The following is a 26,104-nucleotide window of genomic DNA, read 5'->3' as shown; positions in this document are numbered from 1 at the left end:
AAAGAAAACCACTGTTGAGAAAACTCACGTGAAATCTTGGCTAGAGTTTGCCAGAAGGCATGTGGGAGACTCTGAAGTCAGCTGGAAGAAGATTCTATGGTCTGATGAAACCAAAATTGAGCTTTTTGGCCATCAAACTAAACGCAACATTTGGCATGACATCAAAAACAGACCATCCTGTGAAGCATGGTGGTGGCTGCATCACGCTGTGGGGATGCTTCACTGCAGAAGGCCCTGCAAGGCTTGTGAAGGTAGAGGGTAAAATGAATGCAGCAAAATACAGAGAAATCCTGGAGGAAAACCTGACGCAGTCTGCAAGAGAACTGCAACATGGGAGAAGATTTGTTTTCCAGCAAGACAATGACCCCAAGCATAAAGCCAAAGCTACACAGGGATGGCTTAAAAACAACGAAGTTAATGTCCTGGAGTGCCCAAGTCAGAGTCAGGGCCTCAATCCAATTGAGAATTTGTGGCTGGACTTGAAAAGGGCTGCTCACTCACAATCCCCATGCAATCTGACAGAGCTTGAGCTGTTTTGTAAAGAAAAATGGGGGAAAATTGCAGTGTACAGATGTGCAAAGCTGATAGAGACCTCTTCACACAGATTCGAGGATGTAATTGCTGCCAAATTTGCATGTGCTAAATACTGCCAAAGGGTCTCGGCCCATAACGTCGACTGTACTCTTTTCCATAAATGCTGTCTGGCCTGCTGAGTTCCTGCAGCATTTTGTGTGCCGTGTGTGTTTCTACTAAATACTGACTTGAAGGGTGTGCAATCAATTATTTTATGTTTTATAGCTGTAATTAATTTAGATCACTTTGTAGAGATCTGTTTTCACTTTGACACCAATAAGTCTTTCTGTTGATCAGTGTCAAAAAAAGCCAAATTAAATCCACCGTGATTCAATGTTGTAAAACAATAAAACATGAAAACTTCCAAGGGGTTTAAATACTTTTTGTAGGCACTGTAATTAAGCAACATTGAGCATACAGCAAAAGATATGACATCTGTTGTGCCCCAGCTCTAAACTGCCAAGAATAAAGTATAAATACATGAAGTCCCTTTGTTTTACCACACCGCCTCCCACGTGACTAACTACCATAATAAACATGCAACACAGAATACAATGCTGATGAATGGCTCCTACAGTGTGATTCCTTGATTAATGCAAATAGTTCAATTTGTTTTGTCTTTTCATGCTTTAGGGTACCAATCCATTTTGCCACCATGCAGGCAAGCATGCATTTTAAAAGTTCATTTAGTAAATCCAAGAAACTAGAAGGTTTTTGGAAATTGTCCCAAAACACAATTGTGTGTACGTTTTGGTACCAATCAGAAGTACTAGCATTGTCTAGTCCATTATCCAATATCCCTATGCTACTTAAGGTGCTGCTCCATGAACATAATGAATCATTTCCTGCTGCTGTACTTTGGGTTTCCTTCTATTTGGTATGGATAAGTAACCAGGCTGCAATTACCATATTCTAATATTTTAGTTTAGAAATGAGTTAGTTCAAACTAATTTTTGTTGGGTTATGTGAAATTTGTCTATTTATTACAAGGTGAATACTGAAGAATTGGATAAGGAGGTTCCAGTGGTCACTTCTGATGAACAGTTGACACACACCAGACCAGTTACTCAGAGTGACATTGAGGAAGCTTGGAGAGAAGTTGTACTTAATCAGTAAGTCATGATGTGACAAAATATAGAATGATAGACCACTATGAAACTTCTGAAGTGGAATTGTTCATGGTTACTATTAGTCAAGATTGCATCAAGACTTTTATTTTGTAATTTATTTAATTCAATTTATTTTAAATCAAATTTTCTGCATTCTGTTTTAGTTCTGTCGTATTTCTCCATCTAATTTTACAGCTATTCAGTGCTTTAGAATGTGTATAATAGTGAAAGCTCTATGTAAACAATTTTTTTCTCCACATAGCCTTGATTTTTTTAAAGAAACTGCTCTATAGAAAAGTCCTAGCCAATTTTATACGACCATCCCTAAAACTACAGATGAGCTCTCCAATTAGAAAGTGTTTTAAATGGTATCATCTAGAATCAACCTATCTTTCTGCATTTTACCCCTCTTTTGAGTGAAACTAATGCAGTACATTTTTACTCTAAACATTTAATCTTGAGGCAATATTTTTATGCTTCCAGTCCATTCTTTAAAGTTTCCAGTTGGAGTTGGCTATAGTAGACTACAAAACGGCATTCATAGTTACGACAATAGACTTTTTAAGGTTAAAAATTTAAGGAATTAATGCACAGTTTACGACAAAAACTGAAGAAAAGTGATCCAATAGTGGCTAATGAGGAACGTTAAAAGTACTAACAGATCAAAGGAAAAGACTTTGGCCATGTTGTATGAAAAGAGCAATGAGTCTGATTGGGAGATATTCAAAATTTGAGAAAGAAAGACTGATATGCAAGGAAAGAAAGAAAGTAAATTGAGTTTTTCTGGTCAGCTTCTATTGGTATGTTAAAAAGAATAGAAGTTAATATGGACTCCTTACAGACAAATTGGAAGAATGAAATTGGTGAACATTGCAATGATAGAAGTTAAAATATGTTATGTCTAACTCCACGCAAGTCTCATGGAAATAATGGAGAATAATAGGTCTAGAGTGAAAGGATTAGAAGGAATTTAGAAAGATGTTCTTTTTTGAAAATAAAAAGATACAAGGAATTATTCAGATTTAAAGATATTAAACCCCCAGAAATTGACTGTCATTCCAACATTTTGAAAGTAGAGGCCAATAGAAATTAAGTCATGACCGTCATCTCCAAAATTCCATGCACCTTAAACAGTTCCCAGAGACTGGAAGATAGCAAATTTAATCCCACTGATTATGCAAAAAGGAAATCAGAGAACCACAAATCAGTAATCCTGATATTTTAATAAGGAAAATGCTAGAATGTTATTAAGGAAGTGATAGCAGACCATTGGCAAGTCAGAGTAGCATGAGAGGATCTTTTTAGGGTGAGGAATAACAGCTGTTTTGAACATAATGAGCAATACAAAATTTGAGATTTTGCTGGTTTGGGCCCTGTCTGAAATTATTAGTCTCGCACTAATGACAAGCACCAGATGGGTTTTAAATTCCCTGTTTGGTTTCATTCAGCTATGTTTATTTTATCAATGTGCACTGAGCTTGATATTTAAAAAAAAAGTTACAATGATGGATTGCATTCTTAAAGTTCCAAAACTGTCATATATCAATAAAATGTGGAAACTTCATTTTTTATTTCTTATCATTACAGCAGGTACAATAAAATTGGATAAATAATTATTTAATTTTAATAACCTGTTCTTAACGCATGAAACCCTGGCTAGTTAGGATATAGCTACGATGTTGAAGATAATAGATTATTTGAAAACAAATAAACTTTTTTGCATCAATGCTCCCCCCACCAAAAAATGTAGTTGTCTTACTCTTGTCTTACAAGGCCAAACATATGAATTCCTACTATATAATCATATTTGCATTGTATTCAAGCATGCATCTAGTGTACATTTCTGTTTTTATTATCGTTAAGTTTCAGTGAGACTCGTGTATTAAAAGATATTGTAAATAACTGAAGAGTTAAGTACTCGCAATAATCTAACTGACAAAATGTAATTGAAATTATAGTTCTCTCACTATTGATAAATTTTATAAACTTATGGTAGCTTGTACTTGTGGTAGTGAAATAATTGCTATAAATCATGCCATTCCAAGTTTCTGTACCATAATCTGTTTTGTTCCAGCCTGCAGAAACTCTTGGGCTTAGCTTCACTGGATGATGTGCTGGATTTCTCGCAAATTATTTCTCAGAATATTGTATACAATGTATGTAACATCAGTAAACATGGCGTTGTTGTATTACAAGACAAATCAGGTGAGACTACCTTTTTTTGTGTCTCTAATCCCTTGCATTACATTCTGAGGATGGCAAAGACTACTCATAGTAATGGCAATTGCTTGGTATCAATATGGGAAATACTAGTTTCCATTGATGTCATTAGTTATGGTGTCACAGAGTAATACCGCATTGAAAACAGACCATGCCCAGCATATGCTGACTATCTGTATTGTTCCCATGTGCAGTATCAGCACTTGGTCCATTGCCTTCATTACTTCAGCAGTTCTTGTTATCGTCAATATTGTGACAGTACCTGTCACAGTCATCCAGCAGGCATTGCATTCCTGATTCCGTTCACCCTCTGGATGAAAAAAATCTTCATCTAATCCACCCTAAGCCTCTTGTCATTTGTCTTAAATGTATGCCATATGATTATATACAGCTTTGCTCTGGGAAAAGTTTCCAATATCTATCCTATCAATGCCTTTAATAATTTTGTATACCTCTATCAGGATCACTTCAGTCTCTCTACTCCAAGGCAAACAAACCCAGTCTATTCATTATCTCGTCATAACTGAAATGTGCCTTACCGCGTATCATTCTGGTGAAACTCCGCTGGAAATTCCCCAGTGTAATTGTGTCCTTCCTGCAGCATGGTGACCAGAACAGTACATTCTACACTATCTACTTATATCCTGACTAAATATCAAAGGCTCAAAGGTCCAATTTAATGTCAGAGAAATGTATACAATATACCTCCTGAAATGCTTTTTCTTCTCAAACATCCACAAAAACAGAGAAGTGCCCCAAAGAATGAACGACAATTAAACGTGAGAACCCCAAAGTTCCCTTCCAACTACGCCCTCCTGCGCGTAAACCGGCAAAAATCCCCCCTCCCCCCACCAGCAAAAAGCAAGCATCAGCACCACCACCGAGCACTCACGCGTGACCAAAGCAATAGCAAAGACACAGACTTGCAGTTACCCCAAAGACCGGCATTCGACAAACCACAGGTTCTCTCTCCCCCTAGTAAGGGAGAGGGAGGTGTCTCCATTTTCCTAGCGAGCTGGGAGACATAACAACAACTCATTGGTTTACGATGTTAAAAGTCCATTACGTCGTTTTTTTTCAAGCTCTGTGCCTGAAGATTGCAAAGATCTCGGGTCTTCGGGCTCACAGCAGTAGATTTTCCAACTCCCCCGACGGCAGACGGGTGTCCTGCAGTGACACCAACCCTCAATCTGCATGTCTCCAGAGCCCCGAGATCTTAGGCTTCCAAATACGAGCCGGACTCCCAGGCCGAAACCTTGGCGTGTCAAACAATGGCCAGTCCTGAAACCCTGAGAACAGGTCCCATTTCCACAAAGAACCAAAGTCTGCGTGTAACTCCAGGTCGGCATCTTCAAAAGAACCTTGAAGGGGAAAAATAAAGATATTAAAGATAGAAATAGAGCTGTTCCGAAGATGCAAGCAAAGGAGTCGCCGTTTAGCGGCATCTTAAGTCCGTCTCCATCTCCATCATGTATGATATGTATGATAACTTCCATACTCTTGTACTTTATGTGGTCTGTTCAATGAAAGCAAACACCACATACACCTTCACCACTTTATCTATCTATGCTGCCATCTTGAGGGGCCTCCATCATTCATAGTATATTTCCTACATTATTAGCTTTCCAAAAATGCATTACCTCATACTTATGAGAATTAAATTACATCATTATTTTGTCCAGATGATCACTGTTTTTCTAAAACCCAAGAATACCCTTCTCACTATCAACAACACTGCCAATATTCAAATCATCTGCAAACTTACTAACCCTATCTTCTATGTTCAAGTCAGTAATGTATATAACAAACAGTAAGGGTCCCAGCTCTCAGCCAGGTAGTACAGCACTGGTCACAGGGTTCCAGTCTCAAAAGCAACCTTTCACTATCGTATTCTGTCTCCTATTACCAAGCCAACTTCGTATCCAATTTACCAATGTGTCTTGAATCTCATGGGCTCTAACCTTTTGGACCAGCTGTCTGATGGTGCCTTACTAAAGGTCTTAGCAGAGTTTGTGTAGACAGCATCAGCTGCACTGGCCTCAGTAATAAATTTTGTTGTTATTACAAAACAACTCAATCAGATTGGTCAAACATGATTTCCTCCAAACAAAATTATGCTGACCATCTTTGATTAAGCCCTGCCTTTCCAAGTTCTGTTTAATCCAGTGCTCCTGAATTTTTCCAATACATTTATACTACTGACTTGAGGTGCCCATTTCTTTATTATCTGGCTTATCCTTGCTGCTTTTCTTGAATAAAGATATTAACACCTGTTGTCCTACAGTCATCTTGCACCTTGCCCATGGTTAGAGAAGTTTTAAAAATCCTCATATCGCAGCCCAGGATACCGGATACATTGCAGACTTTAGGGATTTATCCACTCTTATTGTCACTGCGACATCAAAACTGCATCCATTCACATTAGGCTCTAGGTTATCACCACCCTCTCCCTGAATACAGATGAGACGCGTTCATTTAAGATTTGACTCTGTGTCTATGTACAGATTGCCATATCGGTGCCCCCAAGGCTCCCTCCTTTGTCTAGTTACCCTCATGTTTACATTGGATGAGATTACTTTTTTGTCATATACAGTACAAGAGAAGTGCAATGAAATTCCTTGCTCACATGAAGTCAAAGTTAAATGGTATACATGGTAATAATAAAGACAGTGAGTGCAGAGATTGTAGTGCAATCAGAAGTAGTGGAAAAATACTGAATCGACAATAAAGGAATGTCCAAGAATGGTAAAATTCAGATTCTGAGAATGTGGCAGCATCCGATATATACGAGGCTGTTCGTATAGAAATCTGATAGCACTGGTAAAGAAGCTGCTCTTGATTCTGGTCATCAACCTTTCAGGTTCCAGCATCTCAGATTACTAAAGTGAGAGGTCAAAAATGTCAGTGGCCAATTGGTAAGTGCACAATTTCAGAAAGTGTACAAGGACTCCATCTGTTCTGGCAGTTTCAGGAAATTTTCCTTCAAGAAAGCAAATTTAACTTCCGCCAACGAGATGTAAGACACAGTGGGTGGGGAATTTGTGCCTTGTGGAACTCTGTTTTCGAAGGTTTCAAAGGTACATTTAATGTCAGAGAAATGTATACAACATACATCCTGAAATTCTTTTTCTTTGCAAGCATCACGAAAACAGAGGAGTGCCCCCAAAGAATGAATGACAGTTAAATGTTAGAACCCCGAAACCCCCCCCAGCTCCCCTTCCTACGCGTAAGCATCAGCAAAGCAACAATTCCCTCCCTCCCCCACCAGCAAAAAAGCATCGGCACCCCCCACCGAGCACTCAAGCGTGCAGCAAAGCAACAATAAAGACACAGACTTGCAGTACCCCAAAGACTACTCGTTCACCCAGTAATTCGACATGCCACAGGCTCTCTCTCTTGCCCTAATAAGGGAAAAAGAGGTGTTCCCGTTTCACAGCGAGAGGGGAGACATAACAAGCAATTCGCTGATTAACGATATTAAAAGTCTGTTGCGTCACTTTTTCTGAGCTCTGTGCCCAAAGTACTCGGGTCTCTGGGCACACCGCCAGCAGCCAGCTCACTGCTTTCGATCTTCCGTGTACTCCCACAACACACTAGGCGGTGGCACCAACCTTGAGTCCGCCCGCCTGTGGAGCCACGAAATCCTGAAACCCTGAAGGCGCGCTAGTCTTCTAGGCTGCATCCTTGGTATATCGAATAGCAGCCAGTCGTGAGACCCTGAGAGTGGGTCCTATTCCCACAAAGAACCGAAGTCAGCGTGTAACTCCAGGTCAAGGTCTTCAAAAGAACCCTGAAAGGGAAAAATAGAAACATTAAAGATAGAAATAGAGCTGTTTCTGAAGATGCAAGCAAAGGAGTCGCCGTTAGGTGCCATCGTCTCCTAAGCTCCTGCTCAAAATGACTGTTAACCCCATCCCTCTGACTTGCAAAGGCAGAAGACACACTGGTTGCATTTGGAGGGTACGTTACTGAAGTTAGCTTGATTTGTTGTCCCCAGTAATGATGAATTAAGCATCAGAGTTTTCTGTCTCCAGAGTTAATTTTCAAGTATACTTCATTCCTTGCCATGATGATACTAGCTTGAAGCGATACATAAACTGCTAACAAAAGATGAACATGATTTCCCTCAGTAGATAAAAGGGGCAGCAGTTTGAGTTGGTATTCCAGGTCAGAGAAGTAGAATACAGCTAAGACTGACACATCTATGCACCACAAAGCATTGATCATTGGATGAGGGTATCATACAGTCTGTACAAATGATGGAGAAGCCATCAGATTGTATTGCAAGGTCAGGTGAATCATGTGAGAGCCATGTTTCAGTGAAACAAAGAACATAGCATTCCTGATCTCCCTTTGAAATACCAATTTTGCTCTGAGCTTTTCAAGCTTGTTTTCAAGTGAATGAACAGTAGCTAGAAGCATGCTGGGAGGGAGCTAAAATTCTCATAATTTCAGCCACTCCTCCACCCCTCTGACTACTACAGGTGAGCCAGTTGCAGTTGGTCTAATAAATATCAGTAGTTCCACAAGTTCCTCTCATTTAACTATAATTAACATGAGACTTTCACCACTGGAACCTTCTCCGTGTTGGATCTGATAACAAAGGGAAATGACCCAGGAGGCTGGTTTAAGGAGTTCTATGCAAGGTGTCACTGCTGTGCAGCCAATTTTTGTCTAAAATGGCTTGGAATTTTCTTAATTTTGTCTATCCAACTTTTTTTTGTTTGTGGTCCTTTATTGGCCTTAAGTATCTCCTGTCTTCAGTAATCCATATCTGCCATATGTTTCCTTTTTAAAGCAAGCATTCAATATCTCTTGACATGCAGAATCTCCTGAATTTGCTTTCCTTATTGTTCAGCCATCCACATTGACTGTAAACTCTCATTATTTGGCTTTTGACTTTGTGGCAGATGTGTTGTATTGTTCAGTTTATTGAATTTAGAATTTTACTCACAATGTAGCTGTGGTCTAAATACACCACTGTGCAACTGGGCTTTGGACTTCCTAACCAGGTAGTCAGAATGCACAACCGCTCCTCCCTCCCTCCCTCCCCATCATTCTCAACGTGGGTACCCCCCCCCACCAGGGCTGTGTGCTGAGCCCGTTGCTGTACATTCTGCTCACACATGAATGCACAGCCAAACAACCGAGTAATAAGATTGTCAAGTTTGCCGAAGATACAACAGTGATGGGACTCATCACTAACAACAATGAGATACCGACAGAGATAAGACAGAAGAGCTCATGTCCTGGTGCAAGGCAAATAACCACTTCCTCTGTGCGTATCAGCTTCAGGAGAACTCACACCACTCACATCCCTCTTTACATTGGCAGCCCAGCGGTAGAAACTGCAAGTAGTTTCAAACTTCCTGGGAGAGCACATCTTGTACAACCTCTCAAGGTCCCAGAGCACTTTTTTCATGATCAGGAAAGCTCACCAATGCCTCTACTTTCTGGAGGCTGGAGGGAGCTGGACTATGCAGATCTATACTCGTGTCATTCTACAGCTGCTCGGTAGAGAGCATTCTAATGAACAGCATGGTCAGGAGACTGCACTGCAACATACAGGAAGGCTCTGCAATGGATAGTCAAAACTGCTCAATGCATCAGGAGCACCAGCCTACCTGCTATCAAGGGCATATATACAGAAAGGTGCCAGAAAAGGGTCAGTAATATTATGAAGAATCCCATGCACCCTGTTTACGGACTGTTTGTCCCACTCTCATTAGGAAACAGGCTACATTGCATCCACGCCAGTACCACTAGATTCAAAAACAGTTACTTTCTCCAGGCAGGCAAGATGATAAACGCCTCCGCCCATTAACCCACCCGTGCATACCCCCAACCACCAATATTTTGTCAATTACTGTTGTGTACAGACATTCCTGTGCCTAGCATCACTTCATGAACATACAATCAATCTATGTATATAAGCTATTTTATGTATTTATACTTAATGTGTGTTTTTTATTATTATTATCCTGTTCTTTATCTTGTGGTTTTTTTTGTGCTGTGTCGGATCCAGAGTAACAATTATTTTGTTATCCTTTGCACTTGTTCACATTAAACAATCTTAAATCTTGAATGTTACAATATAATTTAATAGCATTTACAAATATGTAAACAGATTTTATCTCTGTTTTTGATAAGGACTGCTATACTGTATGTCCAGAAGTAAATATCCACATGCATTATTTAATATCTCTTTAATATGTAAAATTATCTCAAGATGCTCAAGGAGGTATGGCACAGATTTTAAAAAAACAAAGCAATGGAGTTTGGAAGTGACAAAAATCTTGGTTGTTAGCACAAACAATTTCTTGCAGTGATTTTTCCATTATGACTTGCTGAAAATGGGTACTACTCAACTAATCGAAACAGGAAGTCCTTTTCACCTTCGGTAAACTGAAAATTATATTTTCATGTTCTCAGTTTCAAAATATTTGCGGTATTTTCCCCTAATTCCATTTTGCATTTCCTGTCTTTCTTTGTGTGTGTAATTGATACTCACCTTCAACTCTCTCATAATCTAATAGTGACTCCCCTATATAGAAAAGTCTTCCTTTGAATAAAGATCTAATTTTAAAAATAGCTCTGTGTAGAAACATTATAATTTTATTTATTTTCCTTTTGAAAGATATGGAGAGGGTAGAAAGAGTTTTGTTATTGGGGTTATTGATCTTAGAGAAAGCTAAGAAGAGATTTGGGAGAGAATTTTAAATCGAAGCAAATTCAAGTACTGTAAATAAGAAATCTAAGTCATTCCTGCCAATTTTCAACCCCTAATTTAAGTGATTGTAGTTTCAACTTTAGCAAATTATCAAATTGTATTTTGAGTCTTGGCATGTCAGACCGTAGTGGGTGATAAAAGTTAAAACTTAGTATGTGGAATTTGATCCTTAACTACCTGTTTCTTTGCAGAAGATCTACCTCATTGGGTGCTGTCCGCTATGAAGTGTCTAGCAAACTGTAAGTCAATAATTTCCAAAAACACAATGTGGCTAATGGGATTAAGTTATCAGAATTGATACAAAGTTGTCCTTTGTAGCCATGTAAAATGCTGGATGTGATGGAGAAGTAGGGAATGGTAAGTTGCTCAGAGGTGGATGATAATGGAATGTGTGAAGAAGAGATGATATATCAGAGAAATCAATGTGGAAGGATGTTGGCGTGTGACACAGGAATATGGACAAAGAATGCATGGAATGATTTTTTTTTCTGTCATTTGTTTTACTGTATATGGGATGGATTATGTGGGTGGAGTATGTGATTAGAAGCAAGAGTGCAATAGTAATGGGGAGGGGGACTGGGGAGGGGTGGCAAGTGATATAACAGCAAGAGAGAGAATGATTAACGTGGAACATGAAGAGAATAGCCATATGTGGACCAGGAGGGAGAAAGAAAGATGAAGAGTAGATTGCAAGTGTGGGTAAGGTGCAGGGAGGAAAAAATGACATCAGGAGTGAAAATCATCATGTGCTGATGTAGTGGATTTGCTGAGAGTGTGAGGTGAGGACTTATGTAGAGGGACGATGACATGGACAAGAAAGAAGAACATCAAAAGCAAAATAGTGACGCAGAAAAGTGGAAGAAGTATCCTTGAGGAAAGTGCTCTCATCAGAGCAATTAAGGCGAAGGAAGAATTTTCTTCCGCCCTTTGGTTGGGACTGTTCACTGGACTTTCCTCAGTACCATTATGTCACATCTTGGCATTGCTATGCAGATCGGATAGATGGCCTGTAACAAATACATGTGTATTGCATAGGAATGGACATTAGAAAAATACTGTTACACTCTTTTCATGGAAGGATTGCACCAAAGGTATAATAGATTAGGAGATTGTTCTATAATGAGTCCTAATCTCATGATGTGCTGACTCAAATGATAATAGTACAAATAAAACAAATGAAGTGCTAATGTTTGTTTAATAAGTAGAAGTAATTATCTCTTTACATTTTGAAATCTGACTTTGACTTCATTTTAAGTTGAGCTAGTAATTCTCATTTCCCTTCTAATTTTTTAGGTCCTCGGAAATGATTTGACTTTATTAGTGTGCAATGTTGCATTACTTTTTTTGTTGCTATTTATGACTCTAATTCAGGGCCCCGGCACAATGACCTGAACCAGCCAACATATCCTGGTTTTGAGCGAGATGTATTTAAGACTGTTGCAGATTACTTTATCAATCTTCCTGAGCCACTGCTTACATTTGAATATTATGAACTCTTTGTGAATATATTAGGTAGGTACTAGAAAAGCCAAAATAATCTAAACTCATAAATGGATTTTTACACTAGTAGTTGTGCGACTGCTATTGGTCTCATTATGAAAGATTTATTGTGCCTAGCTGAAGGTTTATTAGTATTTAATTATTTTGATGTGATTTTTCCAACTGCTTTTGAGAGAGGTGTGTTGACACGTGGTCAAGTGGTTAAGGCGTCGGTCTAGTGATCTGAAGGTCGCTAATTCGAGTCTCAACTGAGGCAGCGTGTTGTGTCCTTAAGCAAGGCACTTAACCACACATTGCTCTGCGATGACACCGGTGCCAAGCTGTATTGGCCCTAGTGCCCTTCCCTGGGACAACATTGGTGTCGTGGAGAGGGAAGACTTGCAGCATGGGCAACTGCCGGTCTTCCAAACAACCTTGCCCAGGCCTGCGCCCTGGAAACCTTCCAAGGCGCAAATCCATGGTCTCACGAGACTTAATGATGCCTATAAATTTGTGAGAGGTAGTTAAACAGTTAAAATGTTTTTATACCCTTTACAAATGTTAATTTCCACATTTTTTCAACTTGCTCTGTGCTTTTGATGTCACTAACACATGTTGCAAATGTTTGTGTATTGCCTTTGCTGCACTGTGATGCCTAGTATTTGTTTATAATTTGTATTAAATCTCTTTTGATTTTCTGCTAGTTTTGTGTGGTTACATCATGATCTCAAACAGACAACAAGGAAAGCGCAAGAATTTGGATGAATTTGGCTGTCCACAGCCAGCAAAATCACAACACCTGAATAGCCATAAAATCTCTTTCAAATCGACCGAATGTTTGTTGCTAAGCTTAATTCGCAAAGATATTTCAGCGAAACCCATGCAGCAACAGGAGGAAGTCAATATATCTGAGCAGAAACTATTACGAAATGAGCATAATCTTCAAAAAGGATGTGCTAGGCGTCTAAATCAACATGTGAAAAGCAATAAGAAAGCTGATATTAAAGATCAATTAATAGGAGGCAGCTATCAAAACCTAGCTCACTTAAAAAATGATCTCAGACAGCGCTGCCCAATCATGTCAAGGCACCACTCAATAGGACACATTGCAAGTGGAGATAAACCACGCAAACCACTCAGCCACATTAACCAGAATGTGGCAAGGCCTCAAAATGGTACTGAACAGTCCCACATTCAGGGCATCCGGCCCCTCATTAATGGTAGACCTAAAGCAGAATCAATGTCAAATCTGTACCTGGAAAGTGGCAGACAGCAAGTTTCTAATTTCAGCACTATGTGTAGCTCAGCATGGACTTTGGCTGAATCCAGTAATGAACCTCGGACTAATTTTACAAATCAAGAATTGGTCACTGGAGAGACGACCAATGCAATTGACCAAAAATCAGTTCAGGGTCAGGATCAACAGAATCAGGATTCACGATTTGGAAGATTGCACTATTTTTCAAAAATTAATTACCATGAGCTTAATACAGCGAATAACTATAAGATATCCAAAGATGTGGGCAGCTGTTTTAATATAAATGCTCCAGTTGCTGAAGTTACAATGAAACCCCATTGTTCACCTCAGCTAGGATTAAGAAGACCAAGTACATTTAGTTTGGCCAACACAGTAGGAACTGGATATCCAACTCCAGGTGGAGCCATGTTCCAGTGTTATAAGTATACTGTGGATGGATCTGAGAACTGCTCTTCAAATGGCTGCCATTCAACCTTTGCAGAATGTTTGAATGACACACAAAGTAAGAATAACGCTTAATACTGTATGCATTGCTTGTTATTTTTGTCCAAGCTTTTGTGTTTTTGTCACTTTTCTTAAAGGGTCAAATATGTGAAGGGTGTGTTTTTAATATTGCAAGTGGATATTTAACATTACAATAGCCCAATGCTGCTAGCTAAAATGAACTTGAAACCCATAATCTGTTAGTATTACTGTATTTAGATTGGGTAGATGGTGAATTAACATTTGTAGATAGAGTACAGAGATAGAATCATTGTTGAAGTATCTTTTCCAAGATGTTAATTAAGAAAATATGATAAAATGTTCAAATTTAAATCCTGAAATAACTGGTTAAATAATGGGTACACGTAATATTTGGATTAAATGAAGATGTGAAAGAATATAAATTGATTACCTCTTTATGTATCCCAGGTTTATTGCAACCTCATCTAGAGCAGGTTGCTATAGAAGCTCTCCAAATATGTTGCCTTCTTTTACCTCCACCCAATCGCAGAAAACTGCAACTACTTATGCGCATGATATCTCGTATTAGCCAGAATGTCGATTTGCCACGGCTTCATGATGCTATGGGAACAAGGATGCTGGTATGTGGCTATTTCATTCTCAGAAGACTTGGTGTGCTGAAGTATGACATGATGTGTCTTTACATTTTTCTCCCTTTTGCATGCTCAATATTTAATTTGATTTTGTTATGGTTGTGGTGTTTGTGGATGTGCTGTATTTTTTGTTTTTTTTGTTTGTTTGTAATAAATAAAAGTAAAATAAATAATTTTTAAAAACTGATAGATTTGATATACCTGAAGAATTGCTGTTTGTGTGATTTACAGATGAGCAGTATTACTATATTGGAATTATTTTTGACTGAGAAAGTTCAATTTTATTGTCATGGTCTTGTGCACTGTATGTATGCTATCAGGTCAAAAGACATAGGATCAGAAGTAGGCCATTTGGCCCATTGAGTCTGCTCAGCCATTCAATCATGTCTGATCCTTTTTTCCCCTCTTCAGCTTCACTCCCCAGCCTTCTCCCATAATCTATCAATCTCCACCTTAAATACACCCAATGACCTGGCCTCCACAGCTGCGTGTTGAAACAAATTCCACAAACTCACCACCCTCTGGCTAAAAAAAATTCTCCGCACCTCTGTTTTAAGTGGATGCCCATCCATCCTGAGGCTGTGCCCTCCTGTCCTAGACTCTCCCACCATGGGAAACATCCTTTCCACATCTGCTTTCTCTAGGCCTTACAACATTTGAAAGGTTTCAGTGAGATCCCACTTATCCTTCTAAATTCCAGCAAGTGCAGGCCCAGCGCCATCAAATGTTCCTCATATGATAACCCTTTCATTCCCAGAATCATCCTTGTGAACCTCCTCTGGACCCTCTCCAAAGCCAGCACATCTTTTCTTAAATAAGGAGCCCAAAACTGTCCACAGTACTCAAGGTGAGGCCTCACCAATGTCCTATAAAACCTCAGCATCACATCCCTGCTCTTGTATTCTAGACCTTTCGAAATGAATGCTAACATTGCATTTGCCTTCCTCACCACCAACTCAACCTGCAGGTTAACCTTGAGGGTGTTCTGAACAAGGACTCCCAAAACTCTTCGCATCTCAGATTTTTGTGTTTTTTCACCATTCAGAAAATAGTCTGCACATCTATTTCTTTTACCAAAGTGCATGACTGTGCATTTTCCAACATTGTATTTCATTTGCCACTTTCTTGCCCATTCTCCTAATCTGTCTAAGTCCTTCAGCAGCCTTCTTGTTTCCTCAACACTACCTACTCCTCCACCAATCTTCATATCATCTGCAAACTTATCAACAACTATTCCATCTATTCCATCATCTAAATCATTGATATAAAGCATAAAAAGAAGCAATCCCAACACCAGCCCCTATGGAACACCCCTAGTCACTGGCAGCCAACAAGAAAAGAATCCTTTTGTTCCCACTCACTGACTCCTACCAATCAGCCAATGTTCTAACCATGCTAGTAACTTTCCTGTAATACCAAGGGCTCTTAACTTGGTAAGCAGCCTCAGGTGGCACCTTGTAAAAGGCCTTCTGAAAATCCAATATACAACATCCATTGCATCCCTTTTATCTACCCTACTTGTAGTCTCCTGAAAGAATTCCAATAAGTTCGTCAGGCAAGATTTTCCCTTAAATAAACCATGCTGACTTTGTCCTATCTTGTCCCATGTCACCAAGTATTCCATAATCTCATCCTTATCAATTGACTCTAACATCTTCTCAACCACTGAGATCAGGTGAACTGGTCTATGATTGCCTTTCTGATGCTTTCCTCCTTTCTCAAAGAGTGGAATGACATTTGCAATTTTCCAGTCCTCTGGCACCATGCCAGAGTCCAGTGATTCTTAAAAGATCATTACTAATGTCTCCACAATCTCTACTGCTACCTCTTTCAGAACCCTAGGGCATAGTTCATCTAGTCCAGGTAGCATGTGCCTTTTAAGTCTTCCAGTTTTTTGAGCACCTTCTCCCTTGTAATAGTAACGGCACTCACTTTCTTATCTCACACCCTTCAACACCTGGTACACTACCAATGTCTTTCAAAGAGAAGATTGATGCAAACTGTTCACCTAGTTCATCTGCCATCTCCTTGTCCCCTGTTATTATTTCTCCTGCCTCATTTTCTAGCAGTCCTATATCCACGCTCATTTATCTTTTATTTTTAACATACATGAAAAAATTTTACTATCCATTTTGATATTATTTGCTAGCTTGCTTTCATATTTAATCTTTAATCTGGGTCGGCACAACGTTGTGGGCCGAATGTGCTGTACTGTTCTATGTTTTTCCCTTCTAATAATTCTTTTAGTTGCTCTCTAGGTTTTTAAAAGCTTCGCAATCCTCTATCTTCCTGCTAATTTTTGTTTTGTTGTATGCCCTCTATTTTGCTTTTACATTAACTTTGACTTCCCTTGTCAGCCATAGTTGTACTATTTTGCCATTTGAGTATTTCTTTGTTTTTGGAATACATCTATCTTGCACCTTCCTCATTTTTCCCAGAATCTCAAGCCATTGCTGTACTGCTGTCATCCCTGCCAGCATTTCCTTCCAATTTACTTTGACCAACTCCCATCTCATACCATTGTAATTTCCTTTATTACTCTGAAATATTGCCACGTCTGGCTTTACCTTCTCCCTATCAAATTCTGAGTTGTGATCACTGCCTTCTAAGGGTTCTTCTACCATGAATCTTCTACCATAATCACCTTCAGTTTATTATGTAACATCCAATCCAGTATAGCTGATCCCCAGTAGATTCAATGCTAAACTGCTTTAACAAGCCATCTCATAGGCATTCAACAAACTTACTCTCTTGAGATCCATTATCAACCTGATTTTCCCAATCTACCTGCATGTTAAGATCTCTCATGACTATCATAAACATTGCCCTTTTGGCACACCTTTTCTATTTCCCATTGTAATCTGTAGTCCACATCCCAGCTCAACATCTTCACATTTTTCTAATGAGTTGATGCCATTTTTTACTAGCAGAGCCATGCCACTCCCGCTGGCTACCTTCCTATCCCCCTTATACAATGTGTAGTTTGGACATTCAGCTCCCAACTACAACCATCCTTCAGCCACGATTCTGTGATGGCCTTATCATACCCGACAATCTGCAAAAGTGCAACAAAATCATCCTCCTTGTTTCTTCTACTCCATGCATTGAGATATAATACTTTGAGTACTGTATTTGTTACCCTTTTTGATTCTGCATCCATAATGCACCGATACTTACCCTGCTGTCTGCAATTTTGTCCTGTCATCTGCCTGCCCTTCCTGACCGTCTGTCTTCATGCTATCTTTGCTTTTTTTTTAAACCATCTATGCTATCCTGTCCCTTCAATCCAGTTCCCATCCCCCTGCCAAATTAGTTTAAACCCTCCCTAACAGCTCTAACAAACCTGCTCACGGGCATATTAGTTCCCCTCAGGTTCAGGTGCAACCCATCATTTTGAACAGGTCATACCTCGCCCAGAAGAGATCCTAATGATCCAGGAATCTGAAGCCCTGTCCCCTGCACCAGCTTCTCAGCCATGCATTTATCTGCAAAATCGTCCTGTTTCTGCCATCACTAGTGCATGGCACAGGTAGTAATCCAGAAACTTGTACCCTGGAGGTCCTGCTTCTCAGATGTCTGCCTAGCTCTCTAAATTCTCTCTTCAGGACCTCTGCTTTTCCTTCCTTTCATTTGTACCAATACATACCAAGACATCTGGCTGCTCTCCCTTCCTCTCCAAAGTGCTGTAGACGTGATCCAAGACATCCCTGACCCTGGCACCTGGGAGGCAACATACCATCCAGGTGTCCCGTTCACATCCATAGAATCTCCTGTCTGTTCCTGTGACAATTGAGTCCCCTATCCCTACCACTTCCCTTTTCTCCCTCGTTCCCTTCTGCACCATGGAACCATGCTTAGTGCCAATAACCTGGTCTCCGTGGCATTCCTCTGGGAGGTCATTCCCCCAACAGTGTCAAAAACGGTGTTCTTACCCTCAGGGGTGCCCTGTGCTGACTGTCTATTCACCTTCCCATTCCTTCTCCTGACAGTCACCCAGCTACTCGCCTCCTGCAACTTCAGGATGACTACTTCCCTGTAACTCCGATTGATTATCTCCTCACTCTCCTGTGCAAGCTGAAGTCATCCAGCTGCTGCTCCAGATCCCTAACACGGTCTTCAAGGAGCTGCAGCCGGATGCACTTCATACAGATGTTGTTTCCTGGGAGGCTCGAGGTCTCCCAGGATGCCAACAACTTGCATGAAGAACTCACAACACTAAGTACTCCTGACACAGTTTTTTTTTAAAAAAAGGGAAAACTTAACAGAAACTTATTCAGAGCCAACGCCTCTTCTTCTGAGCCAAAGCCTGACACTCCCACTCTCACCACTGGCCCACTCCCAATGATGGCCGCTCCCCTTATCCCTCTGTACTTTTATTTATTCTTCTCTGCACCACTCCCACTGCTGACTGGGCCACCAGAATGACACCAAACGCCCATGAAGCTCACCTTATAAATGCATAATCAGATTAACGTAAATCATACACACGTGCAAAATAAACAAAGTAAACATGATGACAATATTGCAAGCTTGAGAGAGGGGAAAAAAAAAGTTTTTTCCAAGTTGGTTCAAGAACCTGAAGGCAATGAAAAAGAAGTTATTGTTGAACCTTGACCTGTGGGTCTTCAGGCTCCTGTACCTTCTGCCTGATGCAACATCATGAAGAGGGTATAGACCTGATGATGGATGCCACCTTTCTGAGACATCACCTCTTGCAGATGGCCCCATGGAGGGGAAAGCTGTATCCATGCTGGAGGTGACCAAATGGAGAAAAAGAAGAAATAAATGAAAGAGCTGAATTTGCAAATTGTTTCTTCACTGTGATTCCTTTTTTTACTTTACAGGTAGTTAACACTTTTTCACACTGTATATTACGTGGCAAGAAGGAGGTTGACCTTGATGAATTGTTAGGTATGCGACTGGTTTCTTTTATACTGGACCACCATCAAGAGATTCTGCAAGTACCATCTTATCTGCAGAATGCTGTAGAAGATCACATCAAGCATCTCCAAAAAGTCAAGGTACTTAATATTTTTAACAAATAAAATATTTAGAAACAGTGTTAGATGTATTTTAATTTGCCACAAAAAGTGGCATCTATTTAATCTGTTGAAGTAGAGTGAAATATTAAAGTATATTCCTAATTTATCCTCACTGTGTTTCAGATTCAGTATCCATGTACAGATGTGAATCCTTCAGTCCCAATGTATACATTCTGCCAACAGATAAGCAATAAGGAATTTGAAGAACAAAAGGTTACTATATCTCAGTGTGCCATAGCTGAGTTATTGGAAAATATTGTGGAAGACAAGAAATTATCAGTTAAAGACAAGAGAAAAAAGCTTAAACAAGTAAGCAAGGAAGCATTGTGTGTCTTTTATTTGACAGGAATGGAGGGTTAAGCAGAGATAATTACATCAACCGGAGCCAGTCTGTGAGAAGTGGGCAAGTAAATGAGCTCCTTGATCATTTTGCAGATTATGGCACTCTTCCCTAAACTCAATGCGCCTTAAAATGTTGTTCACTCGTATTGCACAAATGATTCATAGCCCTTCTTTAAGGGAAATTTAAAATTAACATACTGCAGAACAAATTAACCAAAAAAAGGATTCTGTACTACTTTTTACAAATTATCTTGTCGAAAGCATAATAACCTCTCACTCTCTGCCCCCCTGTCTGTCCCCACCCCTTTCCTCACCCATCGTCTTTGCACTCTCCTCCCTGGATAATATGCAAAAGCTAAAGGCCACGCTGATTTTCTTCCAGTAGCCACTTGTGTCCTCATTTTGCCCATATTTTCCTTTTATGTTTCTAGATATTTATTGCATTTGAGGGGAGAGTTGATTGAATTAATATGTGTGAGTTAGAAATATACTTTAAATGGTAGCGATCCAATGCCCAGGCTGAAACTTGGCAATACTTCAATATTAACTACAGGTATTCTCTTTTATGCTATTTACAAACCCAAGTAGTTGGGCTTCTTTGTGGCATATACATTTTATTGCCACAGTACTGGGTGGCAGAAATGGGATACATCAAGCTACAGTACTAAAACAATGAAGAATCATTTGCTCAATTTAGTCCAAATATAGAAACAAGTATTCAGTTACAGGTTTTGCACTTCTGGGTTGCATCCAAAGTTCTCCTTGCATGTGCAAGGAGCACTGGCAGTAACAGCCAGACTAGACAAAGTACAACGTAGAATATCAAACCAAGTAGCCAGCCACCTTTAACTTCGATGGGATCTGCCAACAAGTTAAGTAATGATCTGACAATATGGCTGGTGTTCTTTTCTTTTCCCTTTCAAGTCATTGGAAATCAGACAAGATCTAAAATAGGTGCACCCTTTCCACCTGAAATGAAACTGTTTAAGTTGTCTCCTAGTTATATGGTCAAAAACGATGGTGTATATACAGCAAAGCTGGAGAGGTTTTAGTCATATTGAGTGTAAATTTCTCTCTGGACTTGTGTACCTAGTGGAGTAAGCACAATAATCATGTAATTGTACATGCAACCTGGACAAAGGCCAATGTTAAATTGCCTACTTTAGAACAAATCTTATTAAAATATTTTGTTAGGGAAAAAAGAATATTAAAAATTGGAGGTCTATTAACCTTATTTTCTGTTCACCTTCAGTTCCAAAAGGAATATCCAGAAATCTACCAAAACCGCTTCCCCACATCCGAATGTGAGATGAAGCTCTTCCAGGATAGACCCAAGATCAAGCCACCATTGCTGATTATAATGAAGAAACCTCTTAAACAGCAGAAAAAGCAGAATCTCAGGAGTTGAACTAATTATTTTCAGAATTTTAAAATTATTTAAGGCTATTTGCACGATTCCTCAATTCCTTGATCCAACTATATGAAGTAAAGATTTCTTAAATTGTTTCTGGAAGATAGAAAAATTGAATTCAACAATGGAAGTCTAATCAGCTGTAAATAAATATACAAGATTTTCGGGCAATATTTAGATGAGCATTTGTGATCATCTCTGTTCCTTTATAGTTGCTGACATACTAGGTATTTCCCTACTTTCAGATTTCAAATACTTGGACTATACTCCTGCAAAATCAGTTTTTATTCTGCAATGTGTCAGCATTCTTTAAAATGACTATAATGTATCAATGCATTAACATATTATTCTTTGCCTTGCAGACAATAATGAGTCTGTTTTAAGTCTTGATGAAACTGCAAGGCAGAAATGGGATTGATGCATTGTTGATGTATAACGCACGATTTTCAGTGCCACTGTTTTATATTTGAAATCAGAAACACACTACCAAAGTTATAAAATACAGAATTATCATCAGGGAAATGTCTGACTCATTCTCATTATAATACTGTGATCCTCGTCTACAGTATACTCTGTAAGTGGCTTTCATTGTTAGTGCTTCTGCAGTTTTAGAATTAGAATCACATTTATTATCACTGACATATGCCACAAAATTTGTTGTTTTGCAACAAAGGCATGCTATAATATAAATCTTGTTAAAAATTGTTAACATAAATAGTTTAATCGACACTAGAAGATACAGAAACATTTGCAATTTTGTTTTATTCCCTCTTGTTTGATTTCTTATGTTTTTATTGAGTTGGACAGATAGGTCTAGCTTAATAATACTTAATCAGATTTTTCCAGTTAGAAATGTACAGGGAATTATTTTCGGTGGTAATGCCTTAACCTGGAATTATTGGCATAATTGATTCAAAACCTCAGCTGCAAACTTTGTAATACAACATGTTCTAAATTAAATTGTAAAGATAGGAACATTAAAATGGAATGGTGGAAAATATTTAGTAGAGGCATGAGTGTGCAGACAAGTGCCTGAGTAGCCCAAACCTCTAAACTCCACCTGGCTACAATGAGTAAAATAAGGCAATTCTTAACTTGCTTTGTTTATTTAGCTCCTCCAAGGTCAATACTATAGCATGTTGCAACAATTACACCACCAAATTTCAGAAGGACAGTGACGATTGGTCATCTGGTCCTGCCTGACAGCTACATATAGCTTGCAGCAAATGTCTATCTGCTGGCTGAAGCCAGTTTGAAAGCAGTGAAACGATTTCATTGCTGCTCTCATGGAGGTCACAACATATTAACACCTTATCGAAGACAATTGGACATAGATTGACAAGTACAAGTAGAGATAACTTCTAAACCAAACCTACATTTTCATGTAGGTTAAAGGAAATAAATCTCCAACACCATGAGGATTAGGTTGGATTGCTTCAGAGAGAGAGACAGGTCTGATGGGCTGAATTCCTTGTCTGTGCAGAAAATATTAGTTTGTAATGAGTCATCGACCACAGCCATCTAAATTGCTTTGGGTGGTGTCGATTATTTTGTATCCTGCCTTGCTGATTTAGCTACATACTTACGCTATACAGCTGTGCACACAGATTCAATAGAGATCGTGTATACCTATTTTCCTGTTAATTGCTCTATAATTGTATCTATTTCATCTATGAAGCTGAGTAGAGATTTATTTTGCTATAAACGCGTGATTCTGCAGATCCTGAGTGACACATGCTAAATGCTGGAGGAACTCAGTAAGTCAGGCAGCACCTATGGAGGGGAATAAACAGTTGACGTATCAGGAGGAGACCCTTCAGAGACTGGAAAGGAAGGGAGCACATCCAGAATAAGAAAATGGTGGGGGGTGCAGAGTGGGGAAGGAGTACAAGCCGGGGATATATGCAGCCAGGTGGGTGAGTGGGGAAGGGATGATGAAGTGAGAAACTGCAAGGGGATAGGTGGGAAAAGTAAAGGGCTGAAGAAGGAATCTCATAGGAGAAGAGAGTGGACTGTGGGAGAAAGGGAAGGAGGAGAATGTTGAAGGGTTTCTAGAGGGAATATGAGGTTTTGCTCCTCCAACCTGAGAGTGGTTTCGTCGTGGCAGTAGAGGAAGCCATGGACTGACATGCCAGAATGGGAATGTGAAGTAGTATTACAATGGGTGGCCACCAGGAAATCTTCCCTGTTGTAGCAAAGGTGTGCGATGAAGCAGTCCCTCTATTTTCGTCAGGTCTCACCTATGTAAAACAGGCTGCTCCGGGAGCATTGGATACAGTAGATGATCCCGACAGACTCACAGGTGGTGTGTTGCCTCACCTGGAAGGACTATATGGGGTCTTGAATGGTGTTGAGGAGGTGAAGAGGTAGGTGTCCCTCTTGTAGGGTTAAGTGCCAGGAGAAGAACACTGGAAGGGACGAATGGACGAAGAGAGTCTCAGTGGGCCCAAACTGGGATGCATGGAAACAGCTCAAAGCCATGTGGAGCAAGATGGTGGTGAAAACAGGTTCCCAGGGTTGGCACGTGGCTGTGGTAGCAATTCTGGATGTGCACATGATCGAAGAGTTGGGAGAGCAACACAGATCACAGAGGGAGCAGTGAGCAAGGGCATCTTTTTATTCTGGCTTCTTCCCTCTTCCTTTCCAGTCCAGATGAAGGGTTTCAGCCTGAAATGTAAACTATTTATTCTTCTCCATAGATGCTGCCTGACCTGCTGAGTTCCTCCAGCATTTTGTGTACATTGAGAGGGGAATCTATTTGTTATGCATGGTTATATTTAATTTCTCTGTCTATCTCTATTTAGTTCAATTGGCTGATCTCAGATCAAGCCATTTTAATGAATGACTTTATATCGATCACTAGTTTGGTCACATTTTTTTCAAGCTTAGATATATTTTGCCGGTATAAAAACTGCTGCAAAGGACAAAAACACCACATGATATTTTGCTTCATCCAAACTTTTAAAAAGTACCACTGTTTTCAATTCTTGCGGCTAAATTTTGTGCTGGATCTTCTTTCTTGTCTCTTGGGTGCATCTAGTTTGACCATTTAAACCAAAAGCTTTACCTGTGCTGTGATGATTCGCTGGAGCATGAATAAAACGTCATTTTGAAATCTTCGGGGCCATTCAGTTCATCGTACCTCTGCAATCTTATTTTTTTCTTTTAAATGTTGTTTAATACTGCAACTTGCCTTTCTTTTCCTGTACTCCCCAAGTATGTGCCTGGGTATTTTATTCAGCTGTTATATCAAGGTTAGGTGATCAGACCCAGGGTGGGATGTCAAATGCTAGAGATTGGGATTAAAGAGGTATAGGGTGGGAGGAGTAAAACTTGAAGGAGATTTGAGATCTAGTGTGATAGGTGCCTGCAGCATGTTGCCCGGGGATGTGGTGGAAGCAGGTAGAATATCAACTGTTCAGAGGCATTTGGTCAGTCGTGAACGGGTAGATGATTGAGAAATATAGACTATGTGCAGGCAGATAGGATTACTTTGGATTGGTACTGTAGTCAGCACAGGCATTGTGGTCCTCAGGGCTTGTTCCTACATTGAACTTTCCTGTGGTGTATGTTATAGAATCTGATTCCACCAATTTTTAAGGTAGAGTTTCCAGATCTTATTTAGATCTGTTTAAAATAAGTTCTAATTTGCCTGCCAGCTCCTTTGGTAGTTAATATACTGTAAATCCTTTTTACTAGAGGTAAGTTTGTCCCTCGGGGTTTTGTATCTAAACCTTGCATCGCACTGAATTCCATTTTTAGTCTTTCCCATTGACTTCTCTGTCCCAAGACACATAATCCCAGGATCTCCAGCGCCTTTAATCACCCAATATGCTGCTGAGACCTATTAGTGAGATGGCATAATGTCCTCTGTTAGATATTTAATTACACTGAAGTTAAATATCCCTTGTGCTTTCCTGGCCATCTTTGTTGGCTGCTCTTGCACCAATTCAGACTTTTACCATCAGGTTCTGCTACTCTGCATTTGTTTCCCCAAGGCATTTCCCTACATTCCAACGCATTTGTCATGTTATAACTTGAAATATTGCTGCTTTGTCTGCTTCTGAGTTTCTCATTATCTGCAGAATTTGATATTGTTCTCTCCACAAATACATAATTCACACACTTGCCAGACCTGGTTGGTTTGTTTGGCATCATCTTCCTGCTTGTTTGACTGTCGATGTTCAACTGAGGTTTGACCTCCATCTTTTATTTATACTTTATATTCTCAGACCCACTCTTCCCAGTTTTGCATTCCTGAAGAGCAATTAGTATCGAGATGTGCTGCAACGTAAAACTGTAAATAAATTTTGTTTGTATGTTTACAGTTTTTCATACAAGTTCCATGAAAATGAATTTTATTCTTTGTCCTTAAAATATTGTTACAATTAAACATTTTATATTATGATTTATTCATTTACTTAGAGTCTTTGAAAACTTATTTGCATGAATATCTTAAGTATATGTTTTAGGGTCTTAAATACATTACCTATCATTTATGTCTTGATAATATTTTTAATCTATTTGCAATAGATGCAGTTTTGCATTCATTTGTAATGGATCCGTAGAATAAATTAGAACCAAATGTCTGTTTTGCAGTATTAAGTGTAAAAATGGGTGGAATTTTTCCAATTTCAGTTGATGTTCATTAATGCCAGTGTTGTAAAGATAATGCTAAAAATTATTGTTGCTTGATTTATTTTCAATTGCTTTTCAAATCATGGTAGTGCATTAATATTTTCCAGAGAGCCTGCATAATTTTGTATTTTGTACTTTGTCTCAGCCTGTTACAAAAGTGGTATAGTTTCCATGTATGGTTTTATAAATCAAAGTGCCAAATAGA

General features: G+C 39.4%; 1 protein-coding gene across 2 annotated transcripts in view; it reads left to right on the top strand.

Annotated features, from left to right (window-relative positions):
- Window positions 1-26,104, top strand: part of LOC134354835 (DEP domain-containing protein 1A-like) — a 40,001-nt gene extending 13,897 nt beyond the window's left edge. Inside the window, exons 4-12 of one of the 2 annotated variants that reach the window (XM_063064195.1) lie at window positions 1,564-1,685; window positions 3,757-3,887; window positions 10,824-10,871; window positions 12,004-12,144; window positions 12,816-13,871; window positions 14,282-14,454; window positions 19,311-19,487; window positions 19,632-19,817; window positions 21,103-26,104. In XM_063064195.1, coding sequence (XP_062920265.1) covers window positions 1,564-1,685; window positions 3,757-3,887; window positions 10,824-10,871; window positions 12,004-12,144; window positions 12,816-13,871; window positions 14,282-14,454; window positions 19,311-19,487; window positions 19,632-19,817; window positions 21,103-21,258 — 2,190 coding nt within the window. In that variant the 3' untranslated portion in view covers window positions 21,259-26,104. The remainder of the gene's footprint in view (window positions 1-1,563; window positions 1,686-3,756; window positions 3,888-10,823; window positions 10,872-12,003; window positions 12,145-12,815; window positions 13,872-14,281; window positions 14,455-19,310; window positions 19,488-19,631; window positions 19,818-21,102) is intronic. The other variant, XM_063064196.1, reaches the window with a different exon arrangement.

Source organism: Mobula hypostoma, chromosome 12 (assembly GCF_963921235.1).
Source record: "Mobula hypostoma chromosome 12, sMobHyp1.1, whole genome shotgun sequence".
NCBI lineage: Eukaryota > Metazoa > Chordata > Chondrichthyes > Myliobatiformes > Myliobatidae > Mobula > Mobula hypostoma.
This window is presented reverse-complemented; position numbering and strand designations above follow the sequence as displayed.